This window comes from Excalfactoria chinensis, chromosome 8 (assembly GCF_039878825.1).
Source record: "Excalfactoria chinensis isolate bCotChi1 chromosome 8, bCotChi1.hap2, whole genome shotgun sequence".
Classification (NCBI taxonomy): domain Eukaryota; kingdom Metazoa; phylum Chordata; class Aves; order Galliformes; family Phasianidae; genus Excalfactoria; species Excalfactoria chinensis.
In genome coordinates, this window is record NC_092832.1 from 10,305,723 (window position 1) to 10,329,863 (window position 24,141).

Here is a 24,141-nt window from a genome sequence, read left to right on the forward strand (position 1 = left end):
GAGCTCTGCTGGCCTGCTGGGGAGTGGCAGAAGTCCACTTGCAGAACCTGGCTTTGCTTGTTGCCTAAGCTCTAAGTGAGTACTGGTGCTGAAGCCATACTCAATAGCCGAACATCTGTGTTTAGTAACTAGATATGACTATGTTGAAAGTAGTTCATTATTAAAAAAAAAAAAATTAAAAAAATCTAAATTACATTTCTACTGCAAGAAATATGTTCTAGAGAATTTGTGTGGTGAGCTGGAATAACCGGTATAGGATTGCACATCCCGCTCCAGCTTTGAAACACGTAATATTCATTCTGGCCAAGCACTCCAATTGATCAGCAGTGGCCTATGTTGGACAGTAATTTTAGAAGCATGTATTTATGTCCAGTAAAAAAGACAACCTGAGGGAACTATCTGGGACAGTAAAATTAATGCTGCATTTCTGCCTCTAATATAACCTACCATTTATAGAAATGACTTGGGCAAGTTAGCAGGACTCTTTCTGTCTTATTTAAACAATACCAGATCCCTTGCATCACAAATTCACAGCACTGAAGAAAAAAAATGAAGAAATTGAAGTTACCCACTTGCACTGATAAAACATTCTGAGTGTTTATAAGTGCTTAAGCAGCCAAGATAAATATTTTGGAACCCCTTTCTAAAAATGATTGGTTAATTAGCTCTAAAGCAGAAATGCACAATTTCATTGTGGATCCAACTGATGGTGCCTAAATCGAGCTGGAAGTGTGATCAGATATCAACAAGCAGCAGCTTAAAGTTACACACGCTGACCTTAGTATGTGTGACTATCAGGTTTTCACTGTAGAAATATATATATTTCAATATCTTTTCTGAGCTGAAATCATGTCATTTATATGCAAATCAGACAATATTCTACAGCTGTTTCTTCTCTGCTGAAGCCATGGGAATTATTTGCACTTAATAAAGCCACATAAATAAGTTTTGCCTCCAAATGGAAGGGGGGAGCAGCAAATGTATCATAGCCATTTACAGTTTCAAGCATCTTTTTATTTTGAAAGTTATATGCATCCCTTAATGGGAAGTTTCACAGTTATGAAAGAAACATTGTTACATTTATACAAACAAAATACCCTACCAGCCTCCAAAACAAGATGTTTTACATTTTCCCCTATGTTCAGCTATCTAGAATATAAAAATCGCTATGTAGCATGAACTAAAAGTCTGTGTAATTATTACATACTAGCTCCATGTCCTCTATGCTTAATGTAGGAAAAGCAAACAAACAAATAAAAACCCAACAAAACCAGCACACACCTTGCTAGTATATCTGAGCACTAGTTATATCTGAAAGAATATACACCTGCTTTATACAAAATGCATCCAACTCACCTGCTGCATTTCTGCAAAACGTGCAACATTATTGCACACCACCACTCAGATGCCTGTGAGTACTGGCACGTGGAAACAGTCAGTTTAAAAACTGCAGCAGGACAGACCCAGTAACAATCAGAGCACATCTCACTGGACCAAAATGAAAGTGGCTTTCACTGTAGCAGTTAGCATACAGGAGTGAACTGGAAAGCAGTTCTCCCTAACTGATATAATAAACAACCTGTATAAGGACTTTGCATTAAGAACAGGACATGCAGTGCAGGACTGCGGGTTAATACTAGCACAGCTTTCCCAGCCAGTTCACAACCACAGCAAAGCAGAACAGTGACCAAGGAACTCATAGAACAGAGGAGGCAAATAGTTCCTGCCTCCTCCTATTCCTCAGAAGGTGCAGCCCAAGCCTCCTTCACCAGAAAAAATCTGCCAAGAGCACATAGAGGCCAGGAATTGTCACTGGCAGAGGAGTGGCTTACAGGGATACAATTTTACTCACTAGAAGTTGGAGGAACAAATAATGGCAACATGAGTAAACAGAAGACCTTGCTCTCAGCTGTACAGTGGCAGCCAATAAAGCCAATGACTCATCCCAAGCTGAATTTCATCACTGCAAACTGCCAGTACAAAGTACGCGCAACAGTATATTCCTATATAAACCTTCAGTGAGATTTTAGTGCTCCACAGAAAGTGAATTTTGCTCTGAGTAACACTTCCTTCTCTATTCCTTGTTAAACAGAAGAGTGGTGGAAAAAAGGGCTTCTGTGAATCTCATTTCATGGACATCTTTTAAAGACTGCAGCAGTACAACTGATCTACTACTCTTGCTTCTACGTATAAAGCAGAAGCGGTCAAGAGGTAAAGCACAACACCCATTTAGATGAGAGACCACTGATTCTGGCATGATGGTGTCTTAGGGGTATCATTTGTGTTCTACAAAATAAATGACTTGAATTATTTTCAGATGCTTATTGGTTCAATTCGGTGATTTCTGTTCAAATTCATTACTGTTAATTGCCTTTAAGAGCACCTGCTTTTATATCTCACTTAGCTATTCTGTGAAGCGATATCTAAGTAAAAACCAATTCAAAATAGTAAGATTCCTACTTGCCACAACTTCCATTATAACTATTACTGTACAGTCTAACTCACTGAAGTGCTCAAACACATGAATGAATTCCATGTAATTTAAATTAACATGAGACAAGCTGCATACAAGTGATTGCACATTTATAGTAATCCACATGCTATAAAATTACCTTATACAGAAACGTGTCCAGCAACATGTTTAAACACCATATATCCTATTCTGCTAGCAATTTCTGATTGTGTCTTTTGAGTGCATATTGAATTTTTTTAAGACACAGACACAGCTGACCTTACTTTATATTTTGAAACCAATACATTTGATAGGACAAGGAAGCATATAAGGAAGATGAAGTTAAATTAAAAGCAGGTATGAGCATGTATTTTGTTACAGGGAATCAGACAAGGAAGACAGTAAAATCTGACATCTTGTCACATTGAATTTTCTTTCATGGCTCTGCTGTGGGGAAACAGTATTTTTATAATATACATTTTATAGAATCATCCTCAGACTAAAACCAGTGACATTCTGAAAGAACTACTTAATTCAACTGATTCAAACTCAAGTTACTTATTTAATGTTACTACTACGTAAAATTAAAAAATAACAACATCCCTTCATACTTCAACAATATTTTTATTTCTTTAAGTCAGTATTTTAATCAGTGGGAAGCTGTTGAAATAAACTGTCTTACACTGAATTTAATTAGTATATTTTATCATCAGCACCTGAAAGGAAGCTGCACGCAGCAAAATTAGTGGAGCACAGCCATCTTTTGCTGTACAGAAATAAGACTACTCAAAATAGAAAAATGGGGGTAAAAGAACCCAAGCACCTCAGTTATGCAAGAAAAGCAATATTTAATTTACTCTGAATTTATAGCACAGCAGCTTTTCCACACTAACTGTATGTGGTCGCTTTCATCATAACATAAGTTGATGAGTTCCACTGGAGAGTAATTCAGCCCACTTACAATCTGAATCATCTTCTAACACTGTCTGCCTCTTTTCTAGGGTGCATAGCTGAACAAGGTTTATGACCTTTAGATTGTCCAGTTAAATGACTAAAATTAGAGAGCTCTTACTAGCTGTGTTTATGCACATCTTTTGGGGCATGACTAGGGTCTTGGTCCCTGAGTAATTAATATCTAGCATCTGTGGAGAAACACCAGAGTTCCTGCTATAGAAATAAGAAACAGTTTGGCAGAAGTAAACTGCTTTTTGTGTGTCATAACACGTGACTAGGATCTGCTTAACTGGGATTGCTGGTCTAAACATAACAGCAGTACAGTAACTGTGAGCTACCTTTATTTGAATGTTTTCATTTAAAAAAAATAAAACAACAAGTGAAATGTAAGCAGTTCTCAAAATAAGAGAACATACCCAAAATTCCATTAAATAAGCATCAACTTTTTTTTTTTTTTAAAACACTTACAATATGTTTTAAAATATGTCATCAAGTAGTCCGAGTAAGGGTGTGACATCACCGGTCTCATCATCAGGAAGACAGCTAATGAATATTGAGCAAAGTAAAACAAAATTAGGGACAATACATAAAAACCTATGAAATCAAAAACACTACTGAAAATATTTTCTTCCTGAGAACAGTAAACCCGTGGTACTACCACAAAAATCCATCCTCTGTAGTAAATCAACAAATTGCCAAGAAGAAATAAGCACTTAACACTTAGACAACAGCAAAATACATACAACTTCTTATTACCTACGTTCCGTTTCTTCGTCCTGTTCCTTCATGAAAATAAAAAAATTCTCTTTCCCAGTGAATTTAGAAGAGGCCGGGATTATTTTTGAAACTGAAGGATGTTGTACCATTTCCAGCTCTTGTGAAAGATTTGAATGCTTGCTATCTTGAGACGTGAACTGCAAGGCAAACATTAACATGTTAAAAAAAAACCCTGCTGGATGGGTTTTTGTAGTCCTAACTTTTTGTGACATCAACATCATGCTGGACACAGAATGCATGCCTGTTCAGAGTTTGGACAACACAGATAGGTTCAGTCCTATGTCCTAAGTCTGTATGTTCAAATCGATTCACATGCCAGGTACAATAAATACATTTTCATATGAAAGACTAATTTAATTACAGGAAATCCTGTTATAGAAACATTTTTACTCACCGTATTTATATGTCCACTCTGTACAGATAATTCCACTTTTGATGAGCTATCAAACACAGAGAGAACTGGGTTCTGAACACTGGCATTGCCTTGTAATAGGCAAGAACTGAAAATGCCAAGTTGAGAAAATGAAGTTATTTTTTCAGAAGTGCAAAACTGTTTACTTTTCAGTTCAGGATTTTCCTCCAGTTCAGGATTTTCCCTCCACACTTAAATAAAAAGTAATTTCAAATTAGTCAACAATTCCCATCTTTTTAAAGTTAAAATTTCACTCAATGTGCTCAGTAAACAATCTTGTACATATGCAGTTATGCATGTGAACATCGAAATGTGAACATAAATAATGTAAAATATATATAATTTTAAAAATGAGTAAAATTGCAGTAAATTATATAATGCTTACTCTTCTGAAATGTCACTTGTGGCTTCACTTGTTGAATAGTTGTGAAGGGTTTCACACGCATCTGAAACGTGAAAGCAGTTTATTTTTTCATTCCATCTAAGAATCACAGTTTTAAACCAGCCACCAAACAACCAAAAAGCACTGCAAATGTTTTACATAACATAAATAATAAATATCCACATGCCCCAGCAGGAATAGTCCCCAGGCCTTTGGAGAAGAGCCTGTGGTGGAGCAGGAGGCCTGGGGGAGCTGCCACTCATGGGGACCCATACTGGAGCTCTGTGCTTCTTAAAGGATGGGAACACAAGATCAATTTGGGAAGGAAGGCATCCTATGGGAGGGGACCCACATGGAGAAGCAAAGAGTGATAATTGTGGAACAGCAGAGATGATGAAGCATTATGGACTGACTGCAGCTCCCATTCTCCTGCACCACTTGGGGGGAAAAGTAGAAGAGAGTGGATGAAGGGAAGGTGTTTAGTTTGCTTTTGCTTCTCACTGCTCTAAATTGTTTCCAATAGATAAATATATGTGTGTGTATTTATATACATATATATATATATACACACACATACACACAAGTAAAAATCTTGTGCTGAGCCTATTTTGCCCATGACATATTTGGTGAGTGATCTTTGCTCTTACCCCAGCCTGTGAGCTTTTTTTTTTTCCAATCATGTTTTCTCCCCCTTTTCTGTTGAGGATGGGGAGTGAAAGTATGGAAATAGCTGAGCTATTTGATGTATTTAATCACCATAAACCTGTAAAAAAAACTTGTACACAGAATTTGCCAAAATAATCTTACCTAATTCTCTACTGAAAAAGTTGCTAGCATCTACCAATACTTCATCATCAACATCATCCCAAACGTCATCTCTCAGCTCAGCTTTCACACCCAAGGCATCTGAAAAAGAGATCAGCTTTTACCTATATCAGTCAAGTTATGCATGAAAGATTCTTTAAGATTTTTTTATGCCATTGTCTCTCAGCCTTTCTTACACATACTGAATGATTCCAAGAGAAAGCTGCAATCCATGGATAAGTACAATAGAAACTGCTCTGCTTTAAGACCAGTTGTTCAGTCTATTGAAAGGAAGACTGTCACATATGCAGTTTTTCATCTGTGTTCCTTTGAGATAAGTTTTCAAACACTTCCAAGCATTACTGTTAAGATTTTTAATTAAGAAGTGAAATACTTAATGTTTGAAAATACTTCATTTTCTCTTGCAAAGTCAACTTTCCGCACTTTCTCTCCCTTTCATTTGTTTTGTTCTGTTTCTCCATCACCAATCCAATTTTCTGCTTTTTTTCTCTCCCATCTTTCCTCCGCCACACTCCCCTCTAGCACCAGAAAGTGCTTTGCTTTGTTGCCATGGTCCTAAGGTAGTAAAAGAACCCTGACCTGGATATCCCTTTCAATGCAGGGGAAGCAGGACAGGCTGAAATAAAAAATACTGTTCAAGAGACACTAGAAGGCACCTGGAAGGCAATTCTACTGTAATTTTGGGCATGCAAAGTCAGCATCGTGCAGTACTACAGACATATACACAGTTTAAAAAACCTAACTATAGGCTACTACAATTTAACAGCATATTCTCAGTTTCCTGTGTTTATTTATATGGAATGGAAAGACACCACATTAGAAACATAGTTGAACCTCCATAAATCACAGAATTTGATGCCTTATCTCATTAGAACTATTTCTGGTCAATTTCTTGAAGCATAGCTGGCCCAGTTTATAAGGCTAAGATTATGTTTTCTGGTACTACTCAATGGAGGTTGTTGTTAGTCAGCAGTATTTTCCCTGGATGCTGTATTATTTGCCTCAAGATTACACAGCTATAGTAATACCAGAATATCATCTGTCTTTCTGTGAATTTATTCTTACAACGCATTTATATCACACACTAAGTGGCTCACACAGCTACTGATGATATAGCAAGTCTTCCATCTTAAGAGTAAGGTAAAAATAAATAAATAAATAAAGCAGGTGGATGAATACACAGGCAAATCTGAAGTATTAATTTAAATATTCCATCCTCAAGATATTCAGTAAAAATGAAATGATATAGTACAGTTGCCAACACTTAAGGTAGCATGAGCTAAAAAATACGTATATCAGTTTATCTCAACAGTGTTTCTTATATGTTTGAGTATGATATAAACATTGGATCTGCTACTTACTTAACCAACAGACAATCAAAACCTAACTCATGTAAACCTACAATCACCAAATAGAATGGTAAAGGGAGTGCATTGAGGAGAACATCATAGTTATATACTGATAATAAAGACTGATCATTTAACTGCACATAAGAAAACATTAATGCCCTTTTCAGTGAAAGAAAAGTAGAAAGAATCTTTTCTTATTTCTAGATTGCGATGTTTTATTAGTTATGAACAAAAGTTCCTATTTCGTTAATTTTTTCTAGTAGAGAAGGAATGAAGAAAAGACATAGATAAACAGGTAAAATACCTTTCATATTGCAAGTGTCTGCAATGGAAATATTTTGCAACAATTATTTAGTTTTGTTCCCTCATATATTTGAATTTCATCATTATTGTTTTACTTAGAGTTGTATATGCAAACTTAGATCTGCATTTGCATTTCTTACTGATTTTAGAAAGCAAGCCACTTAAGGCCATGCTAATTCCCTGTACTGGTTGCTGTTGTGATTTCAGCAAGTTTCAGATCACACACAAGGTATATTCAACACAAAACAGCAAATGTTATAATTTCAAACATTATTCATAACTTACCACTCTTTCCATAGTCCCAGGACTGGAATTGTTTCTGAGATCTCCCTAAGTTATTAAAACTATCTACCTGGTCCACTGAAGGTGAGGAAAATGACTCTTTGTTCCCAGACCTATTTAAAAAAACAACACTGACATGTCAGTGAAACTGTTGAAGAAAGCTGCAACAAAGAAGAACTGTATTCAGAAAACAGGCACTAGTTAAAATTAAACATACTACCCAAAGACATTAATTTTTATTATTTATATTCATTAGTACCTTGACGGTGCTGGCATCAAAGATTTGGGTGCAAAAACAAATTGTTTGAGATCCACACTTTGAGCCTGATTTAACATCTGCATCTAAAGAAAGCAGGTTATTTTAATCAATGAGACAAAGACTGAAAAATGTGTTTTAACAATCTGAGTTATATTATTAATATTCTATCAAGCTAGCATATTTTTAAAGATTGCACATTATATCTTTCTGGTATTTAGTTATCTCTTGGCTTCTCTTTAAAAAGTTTGAATTACATGCTTCTATTATAGTTATCCAAAATGCTGGGCAAAGTCAGACTAACTAACAGACACTAATTCTGTCTATATTAGCTGCAGGCCATATCATTCTTCTCTTTTACAAACAAGCAAATGATACTGTGAGGAAGAATTAAGACTACAGTGTCTCAAACACACAGAAGATTAGTTTGGCATCATGTTCAAAGATACGTAGGTCATGCCAAAAATAAGCCTCCTATTTATTTCCACAGAAACTAGAACAGATACGAGGAACACAGTAATGCTACCTAACAGAGCAAATTCTCAGCAGATCTCCTAGTAGCATTACTTTGATAGATACCAGTATTTGCTTTTGTTCACATCATACTTCACCAAACTAAATTACAGTACACAATCCAATAATGCCTCTGTATTTCACCCACCACAGTCTATCAGATGCCTTTAAACTAAAAACAGAGTACATACAGAGAACTGCATTACGGGAAGTATTCCAAACACCAGTGGAACCTGTCAGAAATTCCTTGATCTTTAGAACCTTTCTACTTCTTTGCTTTTTGCATTCCACATGGACAATCTTGCAAGTTTGTATTTACTTATGAAAGGAAATACATACAAACATAAAACAGATTTAAAAATTCTATTCAAATATTGGCTGTACTCAAACAAACCTTTAACCGCTTTACTGGGGGTACAGACGAGGTAGAGTTCCTGCTCCTTAAATCAGCCAGGTACAAACTAAACTTTGAATCTCCACTCATCTCAGACTTTGGAAGTACTCCAGTTTTACCTGAGAAAGGATATTAAAAGAACCTTCAGTTAGTTTAAAGGGATAAATCACAGTTATTACCAAATCAATGGAAACCTGCCACTACACTTTGGTATCATCTATTAAGAAATATTAAAGATTTAACATACTACTATTTACATGAGAGGTCAAGCTTTACATTCCTCTTAAATCATATGCTAGATGATCTGAAAAACATTAGTAGCCACTGTAATCTCTATAAAAGTTATGTTAACAAAATGTGTGGGGATTTTATTTGTTTAGCAAAAAGGTATGCCTGATATTGCTGTATCACTTCTGTTAATGTAGACATTGGTATAAATAGAACTACTGTAAACTATATTCATCTAAAAGTAACAGAAATAATGTATTTAATGAAACTCACAGCAGTCATGTCCACACACATCTTTATTTTTACAGCGATGGTTACATTCTCTGTTACTGTATTTCTTACACATATTTTCTTCTTTAGACCTGCTTCCTAGATGGATAGAATACAAAAGTGCTCATTTTTGATTTTGTATGCATTGTTGAGAGAGCTCCTCATGCAGTAGGATGGGCTAAAATGGTCTGGGTCACTAGACTTTTGTTGCCTTCAACAGAACATTGAGCTGCTTTAACACTATAACTGGAAATAAATTAACAAACACTGTAAAAAAACAGAGGCTCTACCTCTTCCCAAAATCGAACAGCAACATGAGACAGCAAGCTCACAATATTCTTCTAACTTCCAATGTTGAAGAATTGCATAGTAGTACTCAACAAACAGAAACAGTAGCATTACACATTTGCTATAGTAGAGAAAGAAAGAATATGCATAAACAAAGATCTAACTTTCCACTGAACAGAAAATTCAGCTTTCTGTTGACTTTGGAATTAGCCAGATGCTGTGATCTCCCCGTTTACCTGAATCCACTTTTGCTGCTGGCAGACTTTGTGCTGTGCCACAAGGTGTATCAAGAGAAGACTCAGACTTCAGTTTATTTATAACTACTTTACTTCCCACTGTTCTTGGTGTTAAGTAAAAGGCTGTGTATCTTTGCTGTATATCAAGGCCGACTGTGAAAAAAAGTATTTCAAATTGCAAGTATCCTATAAAGCTGATAGCTTAATTCAACTTAAAATTTTCTTTCTCAAATTACCTTTAATTTCAATTAACTGAGCAAAATTCTCTCTCTCAAGAACAGTTTTGTTTGAGAACATTAATATTCTACTATATAAACAGATCTGTAATTAGGACAGATAGGTAATACTCAACACTATAAAAAAAATAGAGTTTGTTCTCCAGTTGATTTTGTTATATTTTGGCCTGATGTAAAGAGTTTTAATAATGTACTTTAAGTCTTATGCAGTTGTTTTAATATTACAAGTATATTGATTTACTCACCATAATCAGAACTAATTAAATTTATACTAATGTCATCTGATTTAAGAGCTCTTTTCACTTCAATTTTCTTCATCCAATTTCCAGTTTTCAGCAGCATAGAATCCCTGCAATGCATCAGTAAATCTTCATGAGATATGGACAATGAAAAACAAGACTGCATGCAAGACTGTATCAGTAATTAAGTAAAGTCTTTCTCTGTTCTTGAACTTTGCTTGATAAGTGGTCTAACAATAACCTTTCAATAACATCATCTGTGTTCTTAACCCAGGATCCTGCAGATCAGTTTCAATTCTGCTAGAAGTATCAGACCTTGGCCAATACTCCTGCGTAGATCATGCAGTTAGAAATGACTTCATTCCTTTTTTTCATTTGCTCCAAACGTAATTTATCTAACTGCAGAACTGAATTTCATCTCTGACATAAAAAACAGTTCTGACAATGATATTATTAAAGAAAGATTGCTAATACTCATAACAAACCAGTTGAGAATATACATATATAAATGTATGCGAATATATATATAGTAGAACATTGCTATTGTCCAGATATTTACACATACCCTCTGTGTTGAAATGCACACACAAACATGTTTTTTCTTTTTTTTTCCCTTTGTATTGAGCCATGTAACATTTGAGGAGACAACTGAGTAACTACAGGATAAAGACTAATTTTGTAATGTTTGGTATAATTGGAAAGGTTTGCAAAAACTGTAAGACAACATAGGATTATATGGCAACAAACTTGGAATATGTAAGAAAAAAACTGATTATACATACATTATTTTCTGAATAAAGATTACTTGATTGTCTGCATCTCCTACAACCAACGTAACATAGTGAAAGTCTGATGCTGTTCTCCTCGTCTGTAGCTGCTCAAAGTTTGTTAATGTGGTGGTTACCAAAATTTCAGCCACTGTATCACTGTATTTTGGAAGCTAGGAAAAGATTATATAGAAGATGACATAACTGCTAAAATACGCAAAGTAAAACATATATCCTTCCATAAATTGCTAATGTTGATACAACCACAAAAGCTCAATTTGAGCAATTTGCAGTGCAATTTCTATGTACTGTGCTTAGACACTCAGGGCAGTGATCTAGGCACTGCCTAGATCAGGGCAGCCTGATCTAGTGAGTGGCAAACCCTGTCCATGGCAGGGAGTGTGGAATTAGATGATCTTTAAAGTCCCTTCCAACTCAAGCCATTCGATAATACGGCACTATCTAGGCCATAGCTGAACACTCTGTATTTAAGTATTGAGAAAATAAAACAGAATACATCAAGTCCCCTAAAAAAAAAAACAACAAAAAACCTCTTCTGTTCAATCTAAAGTGCAAGAACAAAACTAGTATTTTGATAAAGTTTTCAGATTCAAATGTTTGACATTCCAACACCCCTCTACGTTTATCATTGCTGAATCTTTCTTCTGTGAAATACTTTAGAGATGCTCATCAGCTGTTAAGTCAAATGAAAAACTAGAATAGAACCTCTAATAAAAACAGCATTTCACACAAGTATTCAGCTTTTAACCTCAAAGGCATCTTCATTTGTACTGATCTCACAAAATGTTACATATTTTTCAGTTCAGAAAACTGAGACAAAGCGGCTATTTGACATAATGCTCATCAGAACCTCAGAGAACACAGAATTAGAGCATTAGATTACACCTTACTATTGAAATGGTACCAGCTAGGTTAATATAATCACTTACTCTTTCTACATATTGCTAAGCGTGACAGAAAATTAATGTTAGCTAATACTTGTTCAACACATTTTATTATAGAGTTGGGTTTTTGTCTCTCAGGTGGGGTGTTTTGAAAAAAAAAAAACAAACAACAAAACAAACAACCATTAAATATTTTCATTATATTTAATTTAAAATATTTACATATAAAGCTGGAATGAGAATATATTGGTTTGCAACTCTAATACAAAAAGCTGTTAACAGTGGAGGGGAGTAGGAACAAGGTTAATGTACTAGAGGGAATATTTGTTCAAAAATCCATCCTTCAGAGTTTGATTTTCACTGCACTTGCTACGGTGAAAGGAGGTCATGATATTGTACAGTGTTCTATCAGTGTTGGAATTTCTTAACAGTAATATTTGTGCTTTCAGTTAATAATATCAGTAAAAAACAATAAAATAAATAGAAAAGTCATACCTGTTCAATGTTAAGTTCATATTTTGGGAGGTGTAAAACAGATTCTTTTATCTGGTTTCCAAAAGGAGGATGTCTGTTCAAAATCTGCAAAAATTTAGTTTCATTTCTGATAAATTCAACTGATCAGCAATGCTGGCACAAAAGTAAATCCAAAGGATCAAAGTCACCAGACTAATTATGCCACAAACAAAAGCACTTATCACTCCTAGTTATCTACTGTCACTGATATCCAGAATAGCAACACAGCCAAAAGAAAAGTAAATTCTAACATTTTTCTCACAGTGCTCTCTTCTGTTCAGTATCAGCCAATGAACCAGCTTACAACCTGGAAGAACTAGGCAGGCTTTATGTGTTGACACTTCTATGCTACCCTACCTTTAGTGAAAACAAAACAGAAATTGAAGAAAAACTTGTAAAAAGAGCAGAAAAGAAAAATTAAATATTTAAAGTCAGAGCAGAAAAACCTGAATAAGATCAATTTCACTTAGAAATCTGTTTCAGAACACAGGAAAAACAGTTTCCTCACAAAAGAAGTCAAGACCATAAGAACTTGCTCTTGTGTAAAATCTAACTTGCCTAGATTTAGGAATTGTTTTATAGATGATTCAAGCAGCATTTTATTCTATGACTACCTTTAATTAAAATATCATGAATAGAAATTCAAGATTTTCATCATTACCATAAATTTAGGATTACAGTAAGAACAGAAGGAAATACATATTTACGAACATTATTAGAAGGTGATTGCATGTTGCCTTTTGTTTCAAATTGTGTTAATAATGAAATTCTATGAATTTAAGCAGCCACTTTCCAAAACTAGCCAAATCCACAGTCAGTCGTATGAAACACAAAATAATAAATTACCAATTCAAGTTCCCTTGCATTTGTGTCTTCTATTTTTTTAAATGATGTCAGCCCAGCATTTACCATAGCATTTGACAACGACACACCTGTGAAAATATTAAACTTCTATGTTGTTAAATGACAATTACTAATCTCAGTTTATTCTAACCGTATTACAGCAAGTAAAAACAAAGCAGAAATCATTTTGCAGTTTGCTTGTTCAAAGCTTTTTGCCCAGAAAATAAACATTTTTTTTTTCAACTAAAGAGTAGTAATTTCACTTATCATTAGTAAAGGAAAAAGAAATGCAGGGAAAGCAAATATTACTATATTGACAAGTTTTACATAAATTCTCTAGCATAAGAATCATCTTAGATCACTTTCTTCAAGAGTAAACAACACTTTATATACATTTTCTAGTATAAGACAGATTTCAGATCAAGTTCTACAAGAGTGAACAAAAAAGCATTCTGCATATCTGTGACTAAAATGAGAATGACATTCACATGGAATGAAATTTTTGAAACAAATAATCCCAACCAAGGAATTACTTAATGAGATGAGAAAAGGTTTTTCTCCCCAACTTATATTCAAACAAGAGAAAGAAAAAAAGACAGAAATAGAACTGCATAAGCACTAAAGGTGATAAAATCTTTGACTGGTACATTAGCACAGATCCAGAAATAGTGGAAACAATTTACCACCACAGAAGTTAACACGCCCTAATCTCTTAGTTTAAATCCACATGAACGAAGCAATACTGCTTCTGCACATGAGCTGACAATTTTGTCATGCACTGTCATACACATTTCCTGGCTTAATTTGCAGACCTCTGTTCTGTACTGTTTCATATAGAGTACATGTGTCTTTAAATAACAAGCATAGAGCACTGCAGTGAATTCTAAAAGCATGAAAGTATGATAACTTCAGACCACGTCAGGAAGATGTACCATTGTGTCAAGCATACATACGTTTTTGTTCAAGAGCTTCAACATTTCTGAATTTCCTTTCAAGTAATTAAAGCAAATTAGTATTTCCAAACAGAAGTTTGGAAACAACAACATGCTGATAAGGAAGAATGCCATTAGAAACTTGAATAAGAACCTTATGCACAATAAAATAATTTCCTGATTCCTATCCTTCTCAATGCCAGTTAAATGGCTTTCACGCATATGAGTAGCAGGACATACAGAGACAGCTTCTTAGAAAGAAAGTTATAGTCTACTGAGATTATAATACAAATGTGGAATACGTTCCAAGTATGGAGAATGACATTGAGAAACAGCACACTGAAAGCATGAATAATATCAATAAATGGACTATTTCTATCCAAGAAGATAATGACAAACTTGTAATAACTTTGGTACTTGTAGACAAATAGGTAATTGGGAGACAATTACGTAAACAGTTACTACAGAAATTATGAGTTTCAAGGCTGTTTCACTCTACACCTTACATCATTTCTGACAGGTACATACCAATTTTTTCCAATTGCTTAGACACGTGAAGGGAATTTTCCCAAAGTTTGCACCTGAAACACTTAGCTAAAATCAAAGAGTTTAATAATGCAGAGAAGCTGTCTTTACTTGATGCCAGAAAGTCAGATAACCCTGTAAAAATAAATTTTACTTGTTTACATATCAACCAATATGTATTTTTAGTTATTATATTTATAGAAAAGGATTAAATTTTACCATACATCTAGTAACTCTTATGCCATTTCTAAATATTTTGCCAGTATCTTGAGTCAAAGTAAAGTCTTGAACAGGAATGCATCCTAGGTGAGCCTGAATCAGACTGGAAAAGAAATATTTATGTCTTGGTACATAAGCTCTACTCTAAGCTACATACAACAACATAGAAGTTTCTGCTGGAAAACACAAGAAAATTTGGAAGAGTAAAATAAAAGATCTGGTCCATTATGAAATGACACAGCGTAGCAGGCATTTCAACAGACAAAATGAAAACTTTCATTAAAATTTAACCACAGCGCAATACTTACCAGTTTACTTTCATTTCTCTTGTTTTAATCCTCCCCTCCATTGGAAACCTAAATGTGAAAATATACTTATTGTTCACTATTCATAGCTTTTGTTGCCAAAACCAAACTTCCCTTTTTCAATGTATATATTTATTTATTTATATACCTGATAGTTATTTTTTCCTTGTCTTTATTCAAAGAATTCAGTATTTTCTTCTCATTTGTTCTTAACTTGACATCTAGAAATTCTGTGCAGCTGGAGATCATTGTAACCTGAAACAGTTTAACTATTTTCTTATCTTTTTTCTATAAAGGTTATTCTGTGATAGAATGGGAAGATTCTTCTTTCAGTTTTCAGATCATTATTCCACTTGAGCTTATCCAAAATCAAACACATTGCTAAGACTTTAAGACATGCAAGGTAAATATAAGTAGTTTTTGCTGTTTCTTATTTATTAAACTTTACTTTTTTCAAAGTAAAAACAGCTGTATGGGAACAGACATTCAATTTATTCATAGCCAATCTGGTCTACCACAAAAACTGTTTGGAAAAAGTTCTTTGTAACATAATTGTTGCAATAATAACTTGCTAACTGACAGTGGAAAATGACTTAGACAATACCATTTCTTTAAGTATAAAAGTAACTCTTCATGCAGCTAGTATTTGCAGTAAAATAGCTATTAAGTAACACAATACAGTATTTTTACACATCATTTTATTTTTTGTTTCTGTTTAAAATCAACTGAACATCTGTAAATATTCATTCAATTACCAATTCCTTTAAAGTTTCGGTTCCCTTAATTCTGAAAAACTGCTTTACTGTATCAAATGCAATATAATACCATGCCATTAATCTTCCGGTCTCTGTAAAAGAAGAACATACCTTCAAAAATTTATATGCCAAGATTTTTTTTTTCAGTGTATGCATTTTTTAAGTCACAAAAATGAATTAATTTTCTTACTAGAAAGCTCTATGACATTTAATGCTACTGACTCAGTATGCTGCCCGATGGATATTACTGACCCTGTCAGAGGCAGAAAAATATGAACCATTTAGTTTTCTCCAGTGAAGATTAATTCATGCTAATATATCAGACTGTGAACTGCAATTGCTGAGAAGCCAACCACTCCTACATGAGGACTGTAGAGAAGAACTGGTACTTAGAAAGCCTCTCCTTCATTGCATTTTGTTGTATCCCATTAGCTTGTGATAACATTCTATAATTTCTATTTCTTTCTGTTTTCTCTTTTAACATCTTTTCAGTGATGTTAAAAGAGAAGATGTGTTCAGGGATTAAGAGAATGAACTCCCACGACTTGCTGGAAAAACAAATCACATAATTCTAGGCAGAGAAACTTTCAGATTCTACTCTCTATAATATTTGTGTACTCATATTAAAGGTACACAGAAATAGCTGTGAACTTCTGTAGTTCATTATCTCAACATCTCTTCTGAAATTTAATTTATATATATATATTTAGAAAAGTGTACCTGTTGGCTTGAAATTATTTTCTTTGTCCATCCTGATCAAATTGAAAGATGATAAATCATTCAAGTTCTTCAAACAGAGTTCTGTCCACAAATTGAAAATAAGTATTTTTAGCACATACAGGAAAAAAACTTACCTATGTACAAACCAAGAACAACATCATCCAATCACAATGAACATATATCGAAGTAATGCCACTGAATTCAAATAAAGTTCTTTTTCAAGTTGACGACAAACTCTCAACTGAGGAAAGCTCACTCAAAGATATTTGACATAACTCTTTTCAGTAAAGCAAATGTAGCAAAGTAAAAGACTGGACACATGGCACACGAGCTACTGTTTTCAATACCAAATGACAAGCCCGAGAATTCACTGTATTTATGCAAATGACTTTCCCTTAAGTTTGAACACTTAAATGGATGAAATTTTGAATATCCCCAGGTATTTAAGAAACCTTCATGACAAAAATTCCATACTGTTTCAGGTGAACTTGTATTACTACAGTAAATCTATTTATTTGCTTGCAGTGGATATCTGCAGGAGGCTCATCAGAACATTTTGTTTTTCTCTCTTTCAAAGCCAAGGAAACATTAACACAGTATTCAAAACAAAAATAAGTTGTGAAAGCATTCAAAGTGATAGTTCCCAGAGCATCCAGAAGTATTTCACTTTGCACATGCAGTGTACGAGAACATAAGAAACTATGAAAATTATTACAGCGTACTTCACGTATGCAGGGAGAAGAAGCTACAGATGCTGGAATAGGGAAAGATAATTTGTTGAAATGGCTTTTTGAAAGTATATAAGCAGAAATTAATGAAGGGAAACAAGAAATATAAATTAAAGGAAAATTAGAAAGAATGATAAGCTATCAAAATTTGAGAACTCAACACAGAGTCTTATTTCTGAGAACATATATAGAAAGATGAGGTATAGTTGTTGACTGGATCTACTGAAATAATGAAGTAATATAAACAGCATAAACATGGAAGAACATGGCCTAAAACATAACATTTTACTGAGAAAGCTAATAAGCCACTTACCCTGTAATTTTGCTTCGATTCCGTTTTTATCCAATCCAGATGAAAAACCTTCAAGAAACGATTAATAAAAATGGAATACAATGATGTGCTTCCTCCTTAATATCATAACCAATCAAAAGCAATTTCCTAATTGTTAGGAGCCAGATGGCCAAAACAAAGAATTGCTAAATTTTTTGTAATACCAGGAACAAATAAAGAGTCTCAAACAGTGTGAGTATCCGAGTTCCATCAAGTGTTTGTTAGAACAGATACAAAGGGATTAATGCTCTACATGCTCCCCTATGATACACAGAGTCCTAACAGTTGTAGAACCATCCGTAAAAATCATCATAAGAGTGCCAAATTCACATTCAGAATCTTCCTACTGTAGAATACAGGAAGTTCCCTTATAGGGAATATATATAGGTAATACTTGTTCATGTGGTACACGTACTATGGTCTATTCCATTACATATATATATATATATATATTTTTTTTTTTCCTTTAGTTGTTTTCAGCCAGTCAAGAACTACTTTATAAATGGATGTAGTACAAGTGTCAATAACAAGGATACGGTCATGGCTGGCAATTAAGGTGCTGCTCTACACAAGACAAATTGAAGAAACCAGCATATTAAGATATTGGTTTAGCAAAACTATGAAATGCTAGACAGTCTTTTCCATAGCAACAGACTACCTATTCAGTGCTGAAAAGTACATTATGGCTAGATAATGTACGCATATATGGCTGAGTGTATTAGGATGAAAACAATAGATCACTATGAAGCTGTAAATGGCTTCTTCATAGCCTTTAATGTTCTATCACACTGAAATTCCTTCTGCTTGGTGCAAATAAAATTACTTTTCCATGAAGTGTTGTGGGCCACGTTACACAACTTGTTTTCAACTCCTCATGAAACAATGGTCCATACAAGAACAAAGGAACAAATAATACTGATTTTACACATGCCAGTGTCAAAATTTAGAACAGCAAACAAACAAACCATAATGAGTTGGATTTTTTAAAGCTCTAATGTACAAGAATGTTGATCGTATCCATTCCAAAGCTACAGTGACATCTGTGACAGTATGTAATGCTATTTCTGCATTTAAATGCTCCACAAGATGTCTGTGCAAGCTGTCAAAACCAAAGAAATAAAAAAACCTCTGTAAGTATATTTATCCATTAGTAATACGAAAAAAAAGACAAAACTTTTTTTTGCTTATTGTCAACTGTTCATTTTAATCTGTGAAATTAATAGGAAATAATAGCTTAAAAAAGGAAACAATCAGCAATGTAATTTGCTGTGGCTTAATATTTAGTGAAACAAAAATCCTAATCTTGGGAACTATGAACTTTCATAATTATTTAGAAAAAAAAGCGACCTGCATTTTTAAGTTAAAGCACAGTACTGATATTTGGAACATATTTGAAAAATTAAACCTTAAAGAATCCCAAACAACAGTGACTAAAATTTTGTGTTTTAGAGTCATACGGACTCATTTAACTCACATATACACGTCTCTTCTGATACTCCATTCATCTCAAATGGACTCTGTAGTCTGCTATTTTCTAAGCTCTATTGTCTAAAAATTCAGATACATGATCTGGCTTCCACTGTTGCTGTTCATCTTTCCAATATATATTATTTTGGCTACTTATGTTCTCCAGCACAAATCCAGGGCTAACTTTAAGATGAACTAAAATATGTTTTTATCTAATAAAACAGAGGCTGTTACCTCTGACTAGCTTGGATTGGGTTTCTTTAATTTGAGTCTTTAAATTTCTTCTAAGCAGAAGAAGAATTTAAGAGAAAATATGTTCTGTAGCAAACATGAAATGCTGCTGCCACCTATTTAATCTTATGAAAAATTAATTACCTGCTCTCTATTACATCTGCACCATTTAACATCTGTATATACTTCTCCCTTGTACTCAAACGAGTCATAATTACTGCAGTAGCCGTTGTGTCAAACTGCAAAAATAAATATACAAACAAACTAAACAACAACCCTGACCTCCTCTTGTAGGTGAAAAATTAATTGGGATACTGAAGGCAGTGCTTCCAAACTGCTCTTCTATGTCTTCTTCTAACTTAATGTTTTCTCATTCTGAAGTGATGAGAAGTACATTGCGCTGGATGCCATTATTGTTTCAGATATTTTTATCATGCAATCTGTAGACTGTGTGCCAGGTTCCTATTTGTTCTCTAGTTCTTATACCACGCACAATCCAAATGCAATATTTGGATCTTTTACTACAGCAAGGAGAAACAATGTTTTTTAACAGATAATACCAAATCAAACATTTCTTTCTCAAACTATTAATAACAAAACTCTAAAAAAAGCAAACGTTGCAGTGAAAGTTTTGGAATTGCTGTTTCTTTGCCACATGTAGTTTCCACTTATCTGCCTTTAGACAGAATTGCTGTAACACAACATTAACTTACTTGAGGCCTTCCTGCTCTCCCAATCATTTGCAGAATATCAGTTTCACTGTACTCTTCAAACACTCCTCCAACATAGTGCATTGTGGATTTTATGACCACCAGATGTGCAGGCAGATTGACTCCCATAGCTAAGGTGCTAGTAGTAACTAGACCAGATCAAAGTATATTGATATCAGGATGAACACCACTGAAACATCACACAGACATTAAACATATAAGCACCTAATTTTCATCATGAAGAGCTCTTATTTTCTAGTGGAGTCAGTGAAATTTGGGACCTTTATGCACTAGAAAGAATTAGATCAATGCAATTGGATCTGCAGTCCATGTATTCATACATCCACAGTGTGACCAAATTGATACTCCTCTATTTCAAGACTAAAGATTTCTTCCCCTTCACAGTAGTTAAAGAAGAATATCAAAACCCTAGTCCTGCTCATGCTTTCAGACAAATTAAACAACTTTGCATTCTTTTAATGGTAATCCATGTGTGCATTCACACTATGTTCAATCTGTGGCAAAGGGTCTCTAGCTTTTATTGCAAAGGGAAATTTGTTGAACTACTGTCCCCTGAGATTTCAGGAATAGCACAGCATTTGGCAAAGCCATACACAAAATTCCAGGGAGCCAAAGTAGAGTAGATTGCAGGGATGTAGAAATACTTATTAATGACAGGAACTGCATCTCCTGTAAATTTTGCTAGATCACAGCAAGAGATCTACCTTAATATTTAATAATGAATTAAGGCCATTGTACAGAATTGAGAAATTCACAAAGCTTTCACAGTTGTACGTAAGCAACACAGTCAAGTTTCATGGGGTCTGAACTCCTGGATATGAAAAGAGGAGGCCTGAACAAGACCATCACATCTCAAACAGATGCCTTTTCTTTTTACATAACAGTAGGTGGAATATTTCATAGCAAAACCCCTGTTTAAGGAACCCATGGCTACAAAGCACAAACCAAGAAAACATCATGTGAAAGCTGAGTAAGGACATGATAGCAGAGAAATCCATCTCAACAGGATTGCTCAACTGAACAAGAAGGAAAGAAATATGAGCCAGCCCTGTACCAACATATCAAGGAGGATGACCTCTGTGTATGCAGAAAAGAAGTTCTCTGGATTTTAGTAATAATGGAAATTATTATACTCAAGGAGCCAAAGTATACATGGAATACAAAAGCAGCTCAACCTGCATTCTACTAAGAAATTCCTAAGGTTAAGCAGAAACTCTAGAATCATAAAACGTTACCAATTCCAAACTCCCATCTTTTCAGCATATCTTAAGAACATTTTAACATTCAAATTTAAGTTTACTTACAAAGTACAGGTAAATCTCCTGCAGTAAAAGCTCCTTCAATTATTTTTCTGTCAGAAACCTCCATACCCGCATGATGATAAGCCACACCATACATTAAAAGATCTGATAATGAAATAATTACATCCATTACCTGATTGAGTTTACTCAAGAAAACATTCATACACAAGGTAGAGAAGTAGTAGGTTATACTTACCTCTGAGCTTGGAGTCTTTCAGTGAATTTGCAGACTTCTGTAACCTGCACAACAAAGAATAAATGAATCACAAAACGGATTCATTAATGTTAGCATGCAAAGACAGAGCTTCACATAAATCTAGATACACAATTTAAAGATTATAATAAGCATTCCTTGGCAAGTACATTTTCTTAGTTTCTCATAGTACTACTATATTTGCATTTTTTAAATATGTTCTTAGCTTATAACTACATGTTAGACTATCAAAAGGATATTGTCTTAAAATAACTTCTTAACCATACATTCTTTTCATACTTTCAACCTCTACCTTTCCCAAAGCAAACAAAATGACTCCCTGGGACAGCTGCTGCACCCTTTCCAGCCCACTTGTCTTTCCAAGTTACAACACGCAGACACAGAAAGTGGAATCAGATATAGATAGTGTTGGCAGAAATGTGAGAAACAAGGATAGCAACAGAGATGTGTTATTTACATAACATAGAGAAGGCAACAGTTGGATTCTGAAAGTCAGGAATCATAGAATCATAGAAGCAGCTTCTGAAGTTGTGAAGTTGATGATTAATGTGCATTTATTAAAGGTATTTGATAATGCACAGACTTCTCATGAGCTTAACTTAATGCACTAGTAAGATCACATCCAATTCAACTACTTGTACACTTAATCTTCATAATACAAGGTCTCACAGGCCCATGGAGATTAACATTTTTATGCTGCAAAAGCAAGTTTTTAGAAACAACTTAATGTTTGTGAATGGTACTTTGAAAAACTGAGAAACAAAAAAATATCCCCAAAAGAGTGACAGTTTAGCAACAGAAATGTCAGTTGTGATGATTTTGTTGCAGACACTCTTTTGTTAGAAGATGTATTAGTTCAACATCTTTGCAAATGTCGTAAGTTTACTAGAACCCACAAACAAGGATCAAAAACTTAAACATAAAAATACCTTTGCTTCTGCTCTACACTTAGTAGAAACTTGGCATCTTTTGAAAGAACAGAAGCAGCCTGCTGCACTCCTTTTCTTGTGGCACAGAACTGAAATTAAGAAAATTATTTTTTAAATCAACACTTGTGAGTAAGAAACAATTTTAAATGTAACTAAAAAAAAAACAACTCATACCACCAGCGCTGGTTTTTGATCAGAGTACGCTTGTATAACACTCGCTATTTTGTAGTTCAGAGTTAAGTCAAATTTGAATTCTGTCTGACTGTCACTGCAAGGAAAACCAAGAACAATTTTGCGTAGCTTTACTGGACGTTGATCCTCATCTACTTTCAGACATACAGCAGGAACCTTCCCATCTGAAAGCCATTCTGCAATCTTTAAAAAAGAAAAAGAATTTAAATAATCATTTTCTGTTTTTAAACCATGCTCTACTCTACCTGCATTACACAATAATTAATTTTATCTTTATCACATGACATAAAGCATAGCCACTTTAGGCTGACAGCTCTCTATGGCTGAACACCATTTCTTACGATAACATCAACCACATAGTTGCCATCAGCTGCCATCTTCAAAATGACAACTCTGTTATTCATCAATCTTTATTTTGTACTCTATATTAATTAAAATTCCGTTAAAATGCAACTCTTACATCTTCAGCATTTGGAATTGTTGCCGAAACAGCTACAAATCTCAAAGGTGGCACATCACGATTCTCTGAAAGACGCCAAAGAGAAGACTGCACAGTCTTCATCCGACTGACTACAACTTCCAATGTTGCGCCACGGCTTTCATCCTTTATAACATGCACCTAGTAGGAATTTTAAAAACATTTGCAAAATAGTTCTCCAGTTATATTCTAGACATGCGTTAAATGCTGTACTTTCTAAGAGTTTTCCTTTCATCTTCAAGAAGGAAAAGAGCATATAAAATCATTAATTTTCTTGCCTCATCTATGAGAAACAGTCGCACAAGCTGAACTATAGAATTGTCTTTCCACCTTCTAGTCATGCTATCCCATTTCTCCTAGGAGATAAAAAGAGGATGTTTAAAAGACCAACGCATGCCTGAAATAGAGTACATGTAGGCATACCTAACCTTTAACACATCTTTACATAAAATCTGTTAAATAAAGCCAAGCTAACTTCAAGCTAACCTATCATGTAGGTTCCATCTGACACGCTATTATATTATTTGCTGATTATATGAAGCAAAAGCATGCAACAGCAGTTTACAGACAACTATAAAGATCATAACACTGTTCTGAAAATTGCTACTCATTATTAAAATAAAGTAAAAGCAGACCTGGCAGCATACAATTGGTAGTCC

The 24,141-nt window shown here is 34.4% G+C and overlaps 1 protein-coding gene across 1 annotated transcript in view; it reads right to left on the minus strand.

The window, feature by feature from the left end:
• Positions 1–1,216: 1,216 nt before the first annotated feature.
• HFM1 (helicase for meiosis 1) overlaps positions 1,217–24,141 on the minus strand; it is a 52,310-nt gene continuing 29,385 nt past the window's right edge. Inside the window, exons 11-41 of the mRNA XM_072343747.1 lie at positions 23,711–23,838; positions 23,465–23,624; positions 22,987–23,187; positions 22,813–22,901; positions 21,866–21,909; positions 21,673–21,774; positions 20,351–20,496; positions 19,782–19,876; positions 18,905–19,038; positions 17,922–17,969; positions 16,881–16,961; positions 16,161–16,252; positions 15,554–15,660; positions 15,409–15,456; positions 15,106–15,203; positions 14,885–15,016; positions 13,428–13,513; positions 12,564–12,647; positions 11,179–11,336; positions 10,403–10,506; positions 9,922–10,074; positions 9,401–9,496; positions 8,900–9,018; positions 7,996–8,078; positions 7,740–7,849; positions 5,785–5,883; positions 4,981–5,041; positions 4,578–4,683; positions 4,163–4,320; positions 3,875–3,949; positions 1,217–2,899 (exon numbers count right to left, since the gene is read on the minus strand). Coding sequence (XP_072199848.1) covers positions 3,883–3,949; positions 4,163–4,320; positions 4,578–4,683; positions 4,981–5,041; positions 5,785–5,883; positions 7,740–7,849; positions 7,996–8,078; positions 8,900–9,018; positions 9,401–9,496; positions 9,922–10,074; positions 10,403–10,506; positions 11,179–11,336; positions 12,564–12,647; positions 13,428–13,513; positions 14,885–15,016; positions 15,106–15,203; positions 15,409–15,456; positions 15,554–15,660; positions 16,161–16,252; positions 16,881–16,961; positions 17,922–17,969; positions 18,905–19,038; positions 19,782–19,876; positions 20,351–20,496; positions 21,673–21,774; positions 21,866–21,909; positions 22,813–22,901; positions 22,987–23,187; positions 23,465–23,624; positions 23,711–23,838 — 3,189 coding nt within the window. The 3' untranslated portion in view covers positions 1,217–2,899; positions 3,875–3,882. The remainder of the gene's footprint in view (positions 2,900–3,874; positions 3,950–4,162; positions 4,321–4,577; positions 4,684–4,980; positions 5,042–5,784; positions 5,884–7,739; positions 7,850–7,995; positions 8,079–8,899; positions 9,019–9,400; positions 9,497–9,921; positions 10,075–10,402; positions 10,507–11,178; positions 11,337–12,563; positions 12,648–13,427; positions 13,514–14,884; positions 15,017–15,105; positions 15,204–15,408; positions 15,457–15,553; positions 15,661–16,160; positions 16,253–16,880; positions 16,962–17,921; positions 17,970–18,904; positions 19,039–19,781; positions 19,877–20,350; positions 20,497–21,672; positions 21,775–21,865; positions 21,910–22,812; positions 22,902–22,986; positions 23,188–23,464; positions 23,625–23,710; positions 23,839–24,141) is intronic.